This window comes from Stegostoma tigrinum, chromosome 7, assembly GCF_030684315.1.
Source record: "Stegostoma tigrinum isolate sSteTig4 chromosome 7, sSteTig4.hap1, whole genome shotgun sequence".
In the NCBI taxonomy this organism is placed as follows: Eukaryota; Metazoa; Chordata; class Chondrichthyes; order Orectolobiformes; family Stegostomatidae; genus Stegostoma; species Stegostoma tigrinum.
Genome location: NC_081360.1, coordinates 41,870,515 through 41,888,159, shown reverse-complemented (window position 1 = coordinate 41,888,159; position 17,645 = coordinate 41,870,515). Strand labels below are relative to the sequence as shown.

Below are 17,645 nucleotides of genomic sequence, written 5' to 3'. Positions count from 1 at the left end.
CTCCTCCAGCCCAAAGACCTCTGTGCTCATCTAATTCTGACCTCTTGATTATCCATAGTTAAAATTGTTCCATCGCTGGTGACCATGGTGTCAACTGCCCAGGTTTTAAGCTTTGGAATTCCCACCCTAAACCTAATTTCGGTCCTTTCAGATGTTCCTTTCTTATGGTAAAATTTTGACCATTTGTCCTGTTATATCTTCATGTGATTTTGTGCCAAATTCTGCTTCATAATGCTCCTGTGAGATACTTTGGGACATTTTAATACATTAAAGACGCTATACAGACGTTGTGTTGTTATTACTATTGGATCTTTCTCGGTGTCGACTGGAGGCATTAATAGGATTTCGCTGTTGCCAACCCCTAAGGTCAAATTTCAGGTGACTGCGAGTGTTTACGCCAGAACAGATGGTTATGTACACTTCCTGTATAATGCTGCCAGTCAGAATGAGCAGGTGTTCAGCTTGGTGGCTATGGATGGCTTCCCACAGGTGCACTGTATCTATCACCCATGCAAATGAGTGGCAGTTAAGGCAGCATGTGTTCAGGAGCATTCATTAACCAAAAAGTCCTACAAAGCATCAATTTGCGGGTTGTGTGCAACTACCGTTTTTTTTAATTTTAATTTTATTGTCATGTGTACTGAAATATAGTGAAAAGCTCTGTTTACGAGTGGTATGGGCAGATCACAGCAAGCAAAGGGTGTACGCATCAAAAAGGCTTGGAGGCATACAGGTTACATTGTGGGTTACATTATTTGAGGCTAGAGTCCATTCAACAGTCTGATAACAGCTAGAAAGAAGCTGCTCCTAAATTTGCTGGTGCATGTGTGCAGGCTTCTATATCTTCTGCCTGACAGAAGAGGTTGTACAAGGTCACTACCAGGGTGAGATGTGTCTTTGATGATGTTGGCAACTTTTCTGCAGCAACAAGCCATGTCAATGGAGCCCTTGGATGAAAGGTTGGCTTCCGTGATCGTCTGGGCTGTGCACACCACCTTCTGTAGTTTCTAATGGTCCTGGGCAGAGCAGTTGCCATGCCAGGCCATTGTCCACCTGGACAGTATGCTTTCAGTGGTGCATCTGTAGAAGTTGTTAAGGGACCTCATGGACATGCCAAATTTCCTGAGCTGCCAGAGGAAGAAGAGGGATTGTTGTGCCTTCTTGACTGTCACATCTACGTGGGAAGTCCAGGACGTGTCATAGCTATCGTCATTCTGAGGAACTCGATGCTCTTCACTCTCTCAATCTTCGTTCCATTGATGTAGATGGGGGCGTGTTCTCCTTCTTCATTTCCCAAGTGGAAGATTAGTTCTTTAGTTTTGCTGACGTTGAGCGACAGATTAGTTTCATTGAACCATGTCACCAAGCCTTCTATCTCCCTTCTGTGTTTTGACTCACCATTGTTAGATATCTGTCCCACTACGGTGGGGTCATCATTAGATGGTGTTCGTTTGGCATTTAGCAACACAGCTGCAGGTGTACAGGAAGAACAGTAGAGGGCTGAGGACCCACCCTTGGAGGGCTCCAGTTGAAGTGTTATTATGGAGGAGGTGCAGTTATCTATCCTCACTGATTGTGATCTATGGGTCAGAAAGCTAAGGATCCAGTTGCAGAGGATGGAGCCGAGACCAAGGTCATGAACTTTTGAGATCAGTCCGGAGGGGATAATGGTTTGGAAGATGGAGCTGTAATCAACAAGCAGGAGTCTGTTGTGGGTGTCTTGTTGTCCAGATGTTCCACGGATGAATGTGGGCCTAGGGATGTGGCATTCTTTGTGGGTCTTTTATGTCGGTAGATAGACTGTAGGAGATCGAGGCAGGTTGGGAGACAGGAGTTGATGTGGGCCATGACAAGCATCTCAAAGCACCTTATGATCATTGAAGTCAGAGCTACTGGGTGGTAGTCATTAAAGGACACAGCATGTGTTTTTTTGGGTACCGCGATGATAGTGGTCTTCTTGAAGCAGGTGGGGACTTCAGCTTGTAGGAGGGAGAGGTAGAAGATGTCGGTGAATACCTCCGCCTGTTAGTCTGCACAGGATCTGAGTGCTTGGACAGGGACACCATCCAGGCCCGTTGCTTTCCTTGGGTTGACTCCCAGCAAGACTGAGCAGTTTCTGAAGCGATGACCAAGGGAACAGGTGTCCCTGGGGCTGTTGGGACAAGCATTGTCACACCGGTGGTATTCTGCTCAAAACGAGGGTAGAAAGTATTGAGCATGTCAGGGAGGGATGTGTCATTGTCCGCTATCTTACACTGTTTCATTTTGTATCCTGTAATGTTGTTTAGGCCTTGCCTAAGTGTCTGTTTGGTAGGCCTGGGCCTCTAACTTAGCCAGGCGTTGTCTCTTGGCCTCCCTGATGGCTTTGAGAAGGTCATATCTGAATTTTCTGTATTGGTCTGGGTCACGCAGCATGAATGCTGCATGTCTAGTCTTCAGTAAGGAGTGGATTTTCTGCTTCATCCAAGGTTTGTGTTTGAGGAATGCACAAGAAGATACACAGAGACCTGAAAGAATAGTGGTGTAGGATACTTGATCGACCAGTGGCTAACCACAGTGATGTTGATGACCTATGACAATCCACCATCCCTCATCCCTTCAGACCTTGAAGCATACTTACTGCTGGCTCCTCAAAGACAAGGAGTATTCAGTTGAAACAAGGCTGCTGATAACTAGGAGGGAACCAAAAATGAATTTCGAGGACCAATACATTGAAAGCCATTTTCTGTGTTTTTCTGTAGGAGGACAAACAAATGCTGGTTAGTGATAATGATAGAACTTGATGAATGGATATATGGAGGGCATTCACTGAGGATGACAATGAGGGGTGGTATGGCATTGCTTAAGGATGTGTGAATATAAACTGATGGGGCTGTGAAAAAGAGTGTTTAGAGATGAATGGGTGTGCGTACAAGGCAAGAAGGAGTGACATGCTGAAGTAGACTTTAAAAAAATGAATGTGAGGTTGCAGTGACACACCCATCAGGATGTATGTGAATATGTAAATTTTCTACTGTTTTCCTGCTTAGCTCAATTAACCACTTTCAACGTTCAATCCATGAGAGTGGTGCCATGCTCTTGCCACTAACTGCATAGGCAGCATATTCTTTCTTTCGCTGGTGTACATCCTCTTTCTGCCAGTAAAGAAGCATACCTGTCTACCTAACTAATCAGAGCATCCAGAGAGGAGATACTAAAATGAGGTTCGACCTTTGAGTATCAGAACTCCCCCTCATTCTCACACACCACCCTACCAACCTCCGGATACAACGCATCATCCTCCGACACTTCCGCCATTTACAATCCGACCCCACCACCCAAGACATTTTTCCATCCCCTCCCCTGTCTGCTTTCCGGAGAGACCACTCTCTCCGTGACTCCCTTGTTCGCTCCACACTGCCCTCCAACCCCACCACACCTGGCACCTTCCCCTGCAACTGCAGGAAATGCTACACTTGCCCCCACACCTCCTCCCTCACCCCTATCCCAGGCCCCAAGATGACATTCCACATTAAGCAGAGGTTCACCTGCACATCTGCCAATGTGGTATACTGCATCCACTGTACCCGGTGCGGCTTCCTCTACATTGGGGAAACCAAGCGGAGGCTTGGGGACCACTTTGCAGAACACCTCCGCTCAGTTCGCAACAAACAACTGCACCTCCCAGTCGCAAACCATTTCCACTCCCCCTCCCATTCTCTAGATGACATGTCCATCATGGGCCTCCTGCACTGCCACAATGATGCCACCCGAAGGTTGCAGGAACAGCAACTCATATTCCGCCTGGGAACCCTGCAGCCATATGGTATCAATGTGGACTTCACCAGTTTCAAAATCTCCCCTTCCCCTACTGCATCCCTAAACCAGCCCAGTTCATCCCCTCCCCCCACTGCACCACACAACCAGCCCAGCTCTTCCCCCCCACCCACTGCATCCCAAAACCAGTCCAACCTGTCTCTGCCTCCCTAACCGGTTCTTCCTCTCACTCATCCCTTCCTCCCACCCCAAGCCGCACCCCCATCTACCTACTAACCTCATCCCACCTCCTTGACATGTCCGTCTTCCCTGGACTGACCTATCCCCTCCCTACCTCCCCACCTATACTGTCTCCACCTATATTCTTTACTCTCCATCTTCGGTCCGCCTCCCCCTCTCTCCCTATTCATTCCAGCTCCCTCTCCCCATCCCCCTCTCTGATGAGGGGTCTAGGCCCGAAACGTCAGCTTTTGTGCTCCTGGGATGCTGCTTGGCCTGCTGTGTTCATCCAGCCTCACATTTTGTTATCTTGGAATTCTCCAGCATCTGCAGTTCCCATTATCTCTCTCTCCATATTTCTTTTGTTGTGTTTCTAGTCAAAATTGTCACGGAAAGTAAATTCCACGCCAATGCATTGCAAAGTTAAAATCCAACACAATGCCTACTCCACAAGCTTGTTAAAATAAATTTCAAAGAGTGTGCTCAGTGTTTTATTGCGCATGCTTTGTTGAGCTTGGCAATTCTACCAATTTACTTTGGATTGTGGCAAGTAAATATATTACTATGTAGTCCATTTTGTCCCAGTAGGAATCTTTATGATAAAGCATTCAAAGAAAACATAAGATTTGATAGCTTTAATAAAATTATTTACCAGTTAATGTTTCACATTAGTTAATATATTAACATTATGAAATGTTTCAGAGCTGTTTCAAATATAAATTCTTATTTGAATAACTATTCCCAGCATTTTAAAACTAACATCTGCCTTATTTTTGTTATGTATGATTTAATGACTGTCGTGATTATAACAAAGTCAGCAAGGTGGACCTCGTAGAATATGAGTACGCTGATTGGGGCAGTTAATCTGGTCCAATCAGGGAGCCCTGGCTGATAGATATAAAGAGGAGTGTTCGCCAGCCTGTGTAATCTGAGAACTGACTCTGAGGGAGCTGAATCAGTGTCAAGGGCTCGACACATGCATGTAAATGTAAATAAAAGGCGATTTGGTGACAGATACCACCTCTGTGAAGTTACTTCAGTGGTGACAAGAGTGGGATTAATGACATTACCCCGCAGAAGCACCTACTAGCTGAAGACCAACTGGACTTCAAACAGGCACTGCAACTGGCTTTATCATTGAAAACTGCAGCAAGTGGAGCACGTGAGTTGCAGGGTATCCCAATGGAAGTGGACACTCTTGTTAGTCTGACTGAGCTTGGGGAACACCATCTGAGTGAAGACAACTGCATAGCCCTAATCAGGACATGTCCTGAACAGAGGAACTCTAGTTCAGCCCACAACAAAACCCCAAATCAAAGCCAAGGCTTGGCCAAATGATTAAAGTTGTCTTAAGGATCCAGGCAGCAATTTGCAGTTGCTGCTGCTATACAGGCTTGAGACAACAAGAGTCACACTGGAAACCAATCTTTAACAAAATTTGCTCTGAACTCCAACCTTTAAGTTTGCATAAGACCTCAGCTAGACAGAGAGGTTATACTGGGGAAGCTTTACACTTCAGTTCTGGTCTCTTATGAAAAGCAGTTGGTTCAGTTGCCACTGATCGTAGTAAAAGGCTTTGGCCCAAGATTGATGGGGTGAATTTGGTTAAGAAAGATTCAGCTAGGTTGGCTCAACATTTTTTGATCAGAAAATGGCTGCCTGAGTGAAGTCCTAATTACATGTCTGGATGTTTTTCAGGAAGGTCTAGGGACTATCAAAGGAACCAAGGCTATCTTGCTTGTTGACCAGGAAGCAATTCCACAATCCTGCAAGGCCTGCCCAGTGCCATTTGCTTTATGGGGAAAAAGTAGAGGCAGAAATCAGGAGGCTGGAAAGTGAAGGAATCATCAAACCAGTCCAGTTTGTGGAATGGGAAGCACTGGTCATACCAATTGTGAAGCCTGATGTGTCTGTTCACCTTTGTGGGGATTTTAAACAAAGGGTAGACCACTTCATGCAGTTGGATAAATACCCAGTCCCCCTCATAGAGGATTTATATGCAAAGCTGGCAGGGGGCTGCTGTCCTTCTCGAAATTGGATGTGAGCCATGCATACTTGCAACTGACATCGATGAGGATTCCCAGAAGTATGCTCCAATTAATATCCATAGGGTTTGTGCCAATGTACAAGGCTGCCATTTGGGGTATTCACAACCTGTGCAATTTTTCACTGAATGCTGGCAAACAAGGTCTACTCCAGTTCACCATTTACCAAAGTGACATGCTAATAACGGTGAAGACAAATAAGGAGCACTTGGAGAAATTGGACATGGTACTTAGATGTTCTTCCAGATGGCATGCGCCTTCGAAGGGAAAGGTGTGCTCCAGGCACCCAAATTGACCTATTTGGGCTACAGAGTCAACATGACCAGGTTACAGCCATTGTAAGATAAAGTGAGGGCCATCAAAGTTACCCCAGCTCCCATGTCTGTAACGGAGCTTAGCTCTTCCTTTGGGCCGGTGAATTAATACAGGAAGTTTATACATAACCTGGCCTCCATCTCAACACTTTTGCATCAACTCCTATGAAGGGGTCGGCTTTCATGGAAATGAAATAACAACTATCATCCTGTTAGGTGTCCGGACACTATGATCCCAAGCAAGATCTGATATTGACATGCGATGTCTTCCCATACAGCATCAGGGTATTATTAGCTCATAGGTGGCCCATTAAAAAGGAACACCCAATAATGTATGCATCCAGGACTTTGGCTAATGCAGAGCATATCTATGCCCAGATAGAGAAGGATGCCAAGTCCATAGTTTGTAGGTTGTAGTTTGTAGCATTTGAGAGTTTGCTATGGTGAGATTTCCTGCCATTATAAGAAATATAAACTTGTTATAAATGCACGATGAATCCTACAGTGTAGCAACATACTCATTTTTTACACTTGAACCTGGTTTTGAAGTGTAAATTAAATAAGATTCATGCCCTTAGTATAGCATGAGAAATGACTCCCCCAACTAGCCCGTGGAATATATTGTTTAATAAGACAAATTTGCACACTGCTGCCAGATTTACAACATTAAATATAAAAGGTATATGATATACTATGAAAGACAACAAGGTGTTTGGAGACAGTGCAGGGGAAAATAGTTGATGTAGATGATCAGCCATGATCTAATTCAATGGTTGTGTGGGCACAAGGGGACAAACAACCTTCTCCTGATCCAATTTCTGATTATCTGTTTCTACAACAAATCTCTTTTGTTTAATTATATTGAAACTGCAATTGATATGTAACAAAAGCCATGAAGTCAAATATAAGTGGCTATGCAACATGCATGATCTCAGTGGTACAGCATTGCATTACTCTAGTGGTAGCTGTAATCAGTAAGCTACAACTGGTCATTTTCTTTCAGGAATTTTGGAGTTCCTTTCAATAGTTAGTACCTGGAGTCAGAATTTAATGGATGCAGAAAATTAGTTATTATTTTGTGATATTAAGGATTGTTTCTTTCTTAAAAAAATTAATATTTGATTTGTTTTTATTTTCGGAGGGTGTTGAATATCACTCGTGAATTAACTAACTGAGGATCAATTATTGCATTCAGTTAGGCTCTATATTGAAAACTGTACGCAGGCAGTAGAAGTTGAATTCAGCACTATGCATAGATACACAGTAGGCAAGATGGGACTTTTTGGTTAAGGATCAGTACTAGGGCAATGTGGTTTTCCTTCCAGTTCCTGCTCTGAGTCTTCTGAGTTTTCTGGGGTAGTAGCATTGGTTGCAAAAGATCACAAAGTTTCTTGATGGTTACAACAACAATGAATAATATTCCTTTGATCATTTATGGTAATCCTGAATTCTAACCCCTGTATATGTGATTTAATCATTTACTACTAGAGCCAAAAAATTACACTAGTTGATAGTAAACATATTAGCCTTTACTAAACTAAGATGCTATAGGATGATTTATTTGACTAGTTTATTGTACCATGATGCATTGTGAAACTTTAAACCTTATTGATCTGCTCAATAGATCCATTGATGTAGTCAGGAAAGAATAGGAGTATGATGATTCTGTCAATAAATAATGACTAACAAATTGTGTTTGTCATAGTCATTGAGTCATAGAGTCTTACAGTATGGAAACATACCCTTTGGTCCAACGAGTCCATGCCGACCATGTACTCAAACTAAACTAGTCTAACTTGCTTGTGTTTAAGCCATATCCCTCCAAACTTCCTTTCCTTTTCATATACTTATCCAAATGCCTTCTAAAGATGGTCACTGTACCCGCATCTGCCACTTTCTCTGGCAGTTCATTCCACACACGAACTGCCACCTGTATAAAACGTTGCCCCTTGTGTCCTTTTTAAATCTTCCTCCTCTCACCTTAACGATACGTTCTCTAGTTTTGAACTCCCTCACCCGAGGGAAAAGGCCTTTGTGATTCATCTTATCTATGCCCCTCATGATCATATCAATCTCAATAAGGTCACCCACAACCTCCTACATGCCAGTGAAAAACGTCCCATCCTATCTTTATACCTCAAACCCTGCAGTACTGACAACATTTTGATAAATCTTTTCTGAACCCTCTCTAATTTAAGTATATCCTTCCTATAATAGGGTGACCAGAATTGTACACAGTGCCCTAGGAGAGGCCTCACCAACATCCTCTACAACCCCAACATAGCATCCCAACTCCTGTACTCAAAAGGTCTGAGCAATGAAGGCAAACACACTAAATGCCTTCTTAATCACCCAGTGTATCTGTGATGCAAATTTCAAAGAATTATGTACCTGAACCCTTAGTTCTCTCTGTTATAAACATAACCCAGGGTCCTACCATTAATTATATAAGCCCGACAATTGTCTGTTTTACCAAAACACAATACCTCACATTTATCCAAATTAAACTCTATCTGCTACTCTTCAGCCTATTGACCCAATTGATCTAGGTCTATTTATAATCTTAGATATCCTACTTCACCATTCACTATACCACCAATTTTGGTATCACTTGCAAGCTTACTAATCACATCTCCTATATTCTCATCCAAAACATTTAAATAAATGAAAAACAAAAGTGGAACGAGTGCTGATCCCTGTGTTACATCACTAGTGACAAAGTTGATATTCTGTATGCCGCCTAGAGAGTCGGCGTTGGTTTAGATTGTGAGCTTTCAGATTTAGTGTTGTTATTTCTTTTAAAAATTCAAATATTGTTAATTCATGTACTGATTTCTCGGATGATAGATCATTGTGTATATATATATATATGATTTAAATCTTCCCTTAGCTTAAGTCAGCATGAAGGTCTAAACAATCTATTTCCAGGATTGCAATAGTTTAAGTCAATGCTTTTGCTTTTGGTGAATGAACTGTTGTTTAGTTATGTTTGGAGTTTTCAGAAAGAAGTCCAAACTAAACAGTTGAAATGATGAAAGACTCAATGAAAGTCGTTAGACAATAAACAGACATTAGATGGTAAAATAACAAATTGGAAATTAACCAAACCTCCATAAAAGTTACAGGGCAGAAAATTTGATTGTGTGGCAACTACCTTGCGACTTTATGGATGGCGTTTTGGATCCGAATAGTGACCATGCTTCATGTGTACATTTCTGTACTGGGTGCCATCTTGGTCCGATCATTAGCTCCAGATATCAGAAGCATGTGTCAGGAGTAGGGGAGGCAAACTGTCAAATGTCAAAGCGTAATGTGTTACGACCCGACCCTCCATGAGTTTCCCAAATTAGTTACAGTTCCAAATTGGCAACCATAACTTCTAGTGAAGAGAACTGAACTGGTTCCCCTTGTTTATTCACCCACTGCATTTTAGGGTTCTGAAGGACAGTAATACTGTATGTGAAACATTAACTTTGTTTCTGTCTCTCTGCAAATGTTGTCAGACTTTAGAATTTATCCAGCATTTTCAGCGTGGATTCAGATTTCCAGCACCCACAGTATCTTGCTTTTAAATTAGAAAGCATCCCTTCACTTTTTGATGCTTTTCTCCTCATTCAAATTAACTTAGGTTTTAAAAGAAGCCAATTTAGCCCGGTCTTTTTGGAGTTAACAAAGTATGGGTAAACTAATGATTAAATGCATGGAGAATCACTAATGTAATGCACATGCAGACAGACTAGAGGCAAAAGGTGAATCTGAATGAATAAAACTTTAGAAAAAAATTGGATCGGTCTATGAATTGGTCTTGAGGAGTGGATAGTAGCCGAGGAGGTCACTGTTAATGTTCATATTTGTAGTTGAACAGTCATTTTTTGGAGATTCTTGGGTTTGTAGGCTAAATGAAACACCTTCGTCCTGATTCCTTTCCTTTTTGGTTTGCAGTAGTCAGAGTGATGGAGAGGCTTTACCTGCAACATGGATTAATAGACACTAGTTCTTCAACCATGGTACTTGCAAAATGTTCATACCCGAGCCTGGGCTGTATGCATTAGAGTGTTCAATCACACAAGTCTACTGCAGTCGGGTTGAAATTGGATTTTTAACTCCCAACCTTATGTATTCTTCAAAAGGAAAGACAAAAACTGTGCCTGCAACTTGGGACATAATCTGCAGTAGTGGCTTGTTTTGAAAGTGGGGTCATCAGCTCCCCATTACCTTAGTCGTCACAAGAGAGCACAGTTCGGTCTATTTGAATTTTGTTTGACATTTTAGATGTTATACTACATTGGCCTCTCTCTCCAGATGGTCACTAATTTACGTCTGCAGTGATTTGTGAATGTATCAGCCACTTTAAAAAAACACACTTTGGAATTACAAGTTAAAACTCTCCACAGCACTTGGGATTCTGACCTATCATTGTAATAAATGCCAATTTGACTCTAGAGCTGCTATTTTTGATGTATATGCTCCAGCTAGTTCTTAGTTTTACCTTCTCATAAGCTGAAGAGGTATTCAGAAATAGAAGAACCATCCAATGAAAATGATTTAAAGAAATCGCCCACCAATTACAATCAAATTACAAATTGATTTCTGCTGGTTGTCACTGAGTTCATAGAAGCTATTGGTTTTTAAAGTTGGTAAAACCTACAGGGTAATGGTGTAGAATGCAATGAATTCTTTCTTAAAGGGTCTGCTCACAATACACGCTCTGAGACATCTTCGGTCCGCCACCCCCTCTCTCCCTATTTATTTCGGAACCCTCTCCCCATCCCCCTCTCTGATGAAGGGCCTAGGCCCAAAATGTCGGCTTTTGTGTGCCTAAGATGCTGTTCGGCCTGCTGTGTTCATCCAGCTTCACACTTTGTTATCTTGGATTCTCCAGCATCTGCAGTTCCCATCACCTCTGACATTTCTATTCCTTTGATTTGCAGCATGGCTAGGCATATGAATAAAGGTGACATGGAAAAAGACAAGCTGTTAGAACAGGGCGGGGGAGGAAGGAGAGAAATGTTATACTTACACAGTGCCTTCAGGCAACAATTATTTTATTTCAACATCAGTGAAGAATAGTGTATCAGCACCTCTGTCTCATGAAGGAACTGTTCACTGAAATTATCTGCCTGTTGTTTACTGACCTGCAAACACATAGCAAGGTGCAAATGGCATTACCCATGGTTTAAAGGTGACCATGGGCTTTAATTACTTGATTCTAGTTGCTTTCGAGCTGTTCACCAATACTATAATATACAGGAGGTCACTGATGTTCTGTGTGGAAAAGAGAGGAATATATTGCATTCTTCCTTATCCAAGAGAAGTATTTAAAGTGAGTAGGTTGCTTTAGTAGGATATTTGGCTGCCCATGGTGTGGAGTGCTATTGGCAGGTGCTGTACAGAGACTGGATATAAATTCACACATGCACAATGAGTGCAAAATGTTCCACATCCTCAATCTAGAGTTTGAGATATGACAACCCTGGACAAAACTATCATGATTACGGTACAATCCAATTTGGGATCAGTGACAGCTTCGTCTAAAGTCAATGAAATTTCAGATCGCAGGTTCTTATAAAAGAACAAGGTCAAAAATTCTGCAAATTTAAGTAACCAAATGGAAGTTTCATGTGCACATTTAGAAAACAATCCACTAAAGCTTATACTTTCTCTGCCAGAACAAACTTGAAGTAAAAATACACTGACAAATAAACTGTTAACACCCTAGAGACACAGCAAATAGTGAGTGCAGTCAAAACAGATCTCATTAGTTTCTCAGTTCCACTGATGACACCTTAATGATACTGTGAGCATACTAAATCCCATCAAAACTTTGCTTCCTCTGTGAAGGAATAATGAATCTGCACTTGAAAAGGTCTAGCCTCTGAAATTCCTGAAAAGTTGGTCTGACTCGGACTGCTTCAAAGATTGTTCATCTTTCAGTGGTTCTCTTCCTAAGTTTGCACTCCCCTGGATTCTCAAGTTTGAATTCTACCATCTACTCATGGCACAAATCCAACTCTTTCACAGTCAGACAGCTCTTTTCACTAAGCTGGCACTGGCCCTGGGTTTTGCTGAGCCACACTCTGTCAGCTGCAAATGCACTCATGGACTCCCATGAACTTTAACCCTCAGCTGCACTGAATAGCACTTTATTGTCAATGAGTGCCCAATATTGCAGAACTAACCGCGATCCTTCGGCTATATGGAGCTATCTGTATTGCTTGTGCCTTTCCCTGAGCCCCAATCCTTTCAGCTTCACCAGGCAAATAGTGCATAGAGGCTTTCTAAACCCCATTCTCACCTGCATTGAAATATCAATGCAGAGCTGGAAGCAACATTTTTAACTGGATACCATGGGACTGGGTCAGGTGTACCCTAGAACTTTGTGAGAAGCTAGGGAGGTGATTGCTGGGCCCCTTGCTGAGATATTTATACCATTGACAGCTACAGGTATGGTGCCAGAAGACCAGAGATTGACTAACATGGTGCCATTATTTGAGAGGTAGAATGTTAATCCCAGGGGACTATAGGCCGATGTCCCTGACATCAGTGGTGGGCAAGTTATCAGAGGGGATTCTGAGGGATGGGATTTATGTGGACTGATTAGGGATAGTCAACATGGCTTTGTGCATGGGAGATCATGTCTCACTAACTTGATTCAGTTTTTTGAAGAAGTTACGAAGAGGATTGATGAGGGAAGAGCGGTAGACATTGCCTATATGGACTTTGGTAAAGGCTTCGACAAGCTTCCGCATAGTGGACTGGTTAGCAAAGTTAGGTCTTGAGGAATACAAGGAGAACTAGCAATTTGGATACAAAACTGGCTAGAAGGTAGGCGCTAGAGGGTAATGGTGGAGGGATGCTTTTCAGACTGGAGGCCTGTGGCCAGCAGTGTGCCAAGGATTGGTGCTGGGTCCACTGCTTTTTGTCATCTATATAAATGGTTTGAAAGGAAATATAGGAGGTATGGTTAGTAAATTTCTAGATGACACCAAAATTGGTGGTGCAGTTGACAGCAAAGGCTACCTCGGAGGAATAGCAAATTGAGTTCAATCTAGATAAATGTGAGGTGCTGCATTTTGGAAAGGCAAATCAGGGCAGGACTTGTACACTCTAGGGTAAGGTCCTGGGGAGTCTTGCTGAACAAAGAGACATTGGAGTACAGGTTCATAGTTCCTTGAAAGTAGAGCCAGTATACAAGATAGTAAAGAAGGCTTTTGGTTTGCTTAGTCACTACATTGAGTACAGGAGTTGGGAGGTCACGTTGCGTCTGTACAGGAGATTGGTGAAAACGGCAACTTCCCTGCTCCTCTGATTCTGCCTGGCCTGCTGTGTTCCTCCAGCTCCACACTGTGTTGTCTCTATTCTGCTAATCCTTATTTTCTCAACGTAAGGAATGCATGATGTTGTAGTTGAAAATGACTTCTTTTCAACCAAGAAACACAAAACTTCAAAGTACATTTTGAGCAGCATGCCACCACTATCCTCGTATTAACTTAGTCAAACATTTGGAATTTTGATATTTTCAACTTTGTTGCCAGGCATGATGAAATTTTAAGGAATGCATACATACTTCACTGAAAGATTTGCAAGTCAAATTAGGACACATTTAATATATTTGTTTTGTTGTACCTTCACATTGCCATTTCAATGGAACTTTGCATTGTAAAATAACCATTGTTAAGTTGCTCTGAAGCCCAATCATAAAAGCTTGACATTGCCTAGCAAAAAGGATAAACAAACATTGTTGTGCTTTAAGATTTAGATGTATCTGGCTGTCTGTAAGTAATATCATTTTCATGTTTCCAGGGGTGAAACATCTAAGGAGTCATAATGAGACACCATTCCTTGAGGAGGAGGAGCCAACAACTGAAAGAGAAGAGGACTGGTCGCAAAAAAACAATTTGTGAGCAGTTGAAAGGGAGGTTTAATGTATCTGAACTGAGAAACTTTTCAAATGAGATCATCCTGCTTCAAATCTTATGGGTGTTCAGGCCTTCTGCACATTACATGAAAAGTGCTGAATGCTTACAAATCTAATAGTAGGAATCCATGTTTGGTCCAGGACATAATTCTTTCATGTCTCACAGAATCTGAGGAATACATGTGATATGATGTATAGAACCAAAGACCAAATCTCTGTCTCACAAGTAAATTCACTTTGTAGTCACTTGCCAATAGAAATAGAAATAATATTGATATTATTGGTATTGTAAAATGATTAATGTTTAATATTCTACTACTTAATGTGTGATGTGAATCTCTAACCTAGTGTAAATAATGCTTAATTGAAAAGTTATAAATAAAGACAACAAAATAAAACAATTTGTGTTTGTTTTTTAAGATATCCAAAAATGTAAATTTGCAACTTTATAGAGATAAATTAAGAACCAGATTTTGCCATTGTGCTCCATAAATGAGACTTCCCCGCACACTTTTAGGTCTCAAAACCTTTTGCCCAAAGTTGTTAGAATTGTGAACTGATAATAGTAGAATGAGGGAAATGAGAACCTTGTTAAGTAATGGGACAATAATGTACTTTCTCAAACAGTGATGTTTAAGCATGTGGAAATAAACAGAAGAGGACCAACAGTGAATAGTGATCAGTAAATTCAACATTGAATCAAATAAGGAAAGTGAAATATTTAGAGGAAAAGATATATTGAATTATAAACGAAAAAAGAGATGAAAAGTTAAATTAAGTTTTTCAAACTATATATATTTTTTAAAAATCTCTTAAAACAAATGAGACCCTGAAGTCATAAGAGTTCTTTCAGAGATTATGAGTGTAATTTTTTACTTTCTGAACAAGAGAGTTCAATTGGCAGTCATTGACAATTATCTCAATATTTACAGGATACTTTTATATTATTCATAAGATTTAATTTTCTGTAGTGAATGAGTTTAATGGATAATATGCAATTGCAGCACACATGAAAATCACAGCGAGGTTAAAATAAGATGCTGTGTTTGTGAAGCTAGCATTAAAGAATCGCAAATCACCTGACAACCCATGGCGAATAACATTTCATGGGTTTTTTCTTCCAGCCTGCAACTGCAATTTAATTTACGCATTAACATGAATGCATTGATACAATGATCAATTGAATTTAGGCCACTTATCAGAAACAAACACAGGCAGACTGATGTAAATCTAATTACTTAAACGCATAATTGTTTAGTTTCTGTGCACGAGAGGTTTGCTTAGCAGTTGTTAGCAATGATCTTTTCATGAAAAGATGCACTTATTATAAGAAACTTTTTGTGTTGTATTTTGATTTGATTTGCTTTATTTTCAGTCACATGTACCTAAGTACAGTGAAAAGCTTTGTTTTGCAAGCAGTACAGGCAGATCATAGCAAACAGATTACAAAATAGTCGTAAGAAATGTTCTAATAAGATCTGCCAGGGAGTTTGCAAAGAACTGCTCAGTGTCGATGCCATCTTGAATCAGTTCATCAGTTCAACTGCAGCACTCATGAGTTGGACTGCAATTAGGAAAGTTAAAGGTGACACAGCTTACAAATACAAGCTCTTCCTTTTTCTCTTAAAAATATATTTCCCCTTATATTATCTCTTGGCGGCATGGTGGCTCAGTGGTTAGCACTGCAGCCTCACAGCACTAGGGACCTGGGTTCGATTCCAGCCTTGGGCGACTGTCTGTGTGGAGTTTGCATGTTCTCCCCGTGTCTGCATGTGTTTCCTCCGGGTGCTTCGGTTTCCTCCCACAGTCGAAAGATGTGCAAGCTAGGTGGATCGGCCATGCTAAATTGCCCATAGTGTTCAGGGGTGTGTGGGTTATAGGTCTTGGTGGGATGCTTCAAGGGGCGGCTTGGACTTGTTGGGCCGAAGGGCCAGTTTCCACACTGTAGGGAATCTAATCTAATTAGCAGTTGGCACTTAAATAAGAATACCTTTTTGTATGTTCTTGTGCACGGGCCTCTTGCAGTTAGGGATATTTGTAAATATTCATACACAATAAAGACACCTGTTCCACATGACAAAAGCCGAAATGAGCTCATTATCAAAAAAACTGTAGTCATTGCAAGAAAGGATTTATGTTGTTATATAATAAAAAAAATTTAGTAGTAAGTCAAAAATGGAGCCCCCACAGGATTCCTTTGATCTCAAGGTGCTCATTCACAAAACATATGATGAAATAAAGTCAAACAAGAAAATGATTTAATCTCTATGGCACTTCACATACAATTAGCATGCATTAATATTCAATTTTCACATAACAATAGGATAAATTGACAGCATATTGACAAATCTGTAGCAGAAACCAACCATTTCAGAGGAAACGCCTAGGATTTACATTTTTAAATGTGACATTGGATTTGGGAAGAATATGAGGGATGCTTGTCCTTTTATTGCGTAGTTCCATGGACGTTTTTTTCATCCACTTCGAAAGGATGTAATCCTAGTCAGTCATTTCATCTGAAGATCACATCTCTAACAATTGTGTATTCTCATTACCGCAAAGTGTGGCTTTAAACCTGGATTATTGAAAGCCCTCAGGTGAGTTTCAATTTAATATCTTGTATGCTTAGAGGCAAGTGCATTACTATTTGAGACAGGGTGATGGGATAATGAAATTCTGAGTGAACTATAGATCAAGGTTCGTGTTGCTCATTTAATGAAACAAAGAATGTTGTCAGATATTATTGGGAGAGAAGGAAGCAAAAATCACCCTTGCTTCCCTTGTGAGATTACAGAATGCATCATGACCTTGATAGAGACCACTAACCTTTAAAACTGGATTTGAATTAATTTAACTAAAAGAATTATGCCACAAGGTTTCATATTTCAAACAAAATCTTTTTACTATGCAAGAGCTAAATAATGCAAGCCCCACTAACTTAGCACTATATTTTGTAAACAACAATTCTTTAAAACTAAAGTTTCACTAGCACAGAGATAATGGGAACTGCAGATACTGGAGAATCCAAGATAATAAAATGTGAGGCTGGATGAACACAGCAGGCCCAGCAGCATCTCAGGAGCACAAAAGCTGACGTTTCGGGCCTAGACCCTTCATCAGAGAGGGGGATGGAGTGAGGGTTCTGGAATAAATAGGGAGAGAGGGGGAGGCGGACCGAAGATGGAGAGAAAAGAATATAGGTGGAGAGAGTATAGGTGGGGAGGTAGGGAGGGGATAGGAACAGCAACTCATATTCCGCCTGGGAACCCTGCAGCCTAATGGTATCAATGTGGACTTCACCAGTTTCAAAATCTCCCCTTCCCCCACTGCATCCCGAAACCAGCCCAGTTCTTCCCCCCCCCCCCCCGCCACACTGCACCACACAACCAGCCC

General features: G+C 41.3%; 1 protein-coding gene across 4 annotated transcripts in view; it reads left to right on the top strand.

Annotated features, from left to right (window-relative positions):
- ppp1r1c (protein phosphatase 1, regulatory (inhibitor) subunit 1C) overlaps nucleotides 1–14,653 on the top strand; it is a 118,157-nt gene extending 103,504 nt beyond the window's left edge. For all 4 annotated transcript variants that reach the window (XM_048534615.2, XM_048534613.2, XM_059647663.1 and 1 more), the window contains one exon: nucleotides 14,138–14,653. In XM_048534615.2, the coding sequence (XP_048390572.1) occupies nucleotides 14,138–14,238 (101 nt within the window). In that variant the 3' untranslated portion in view covers nucleotides 14,239–14,653. The remainder of the gene's footprint in view (nucleotides 1–14,137) is intronic.
- Nucleotides 14,654–17,645: the final 2,992 nt, after the last annotated feature.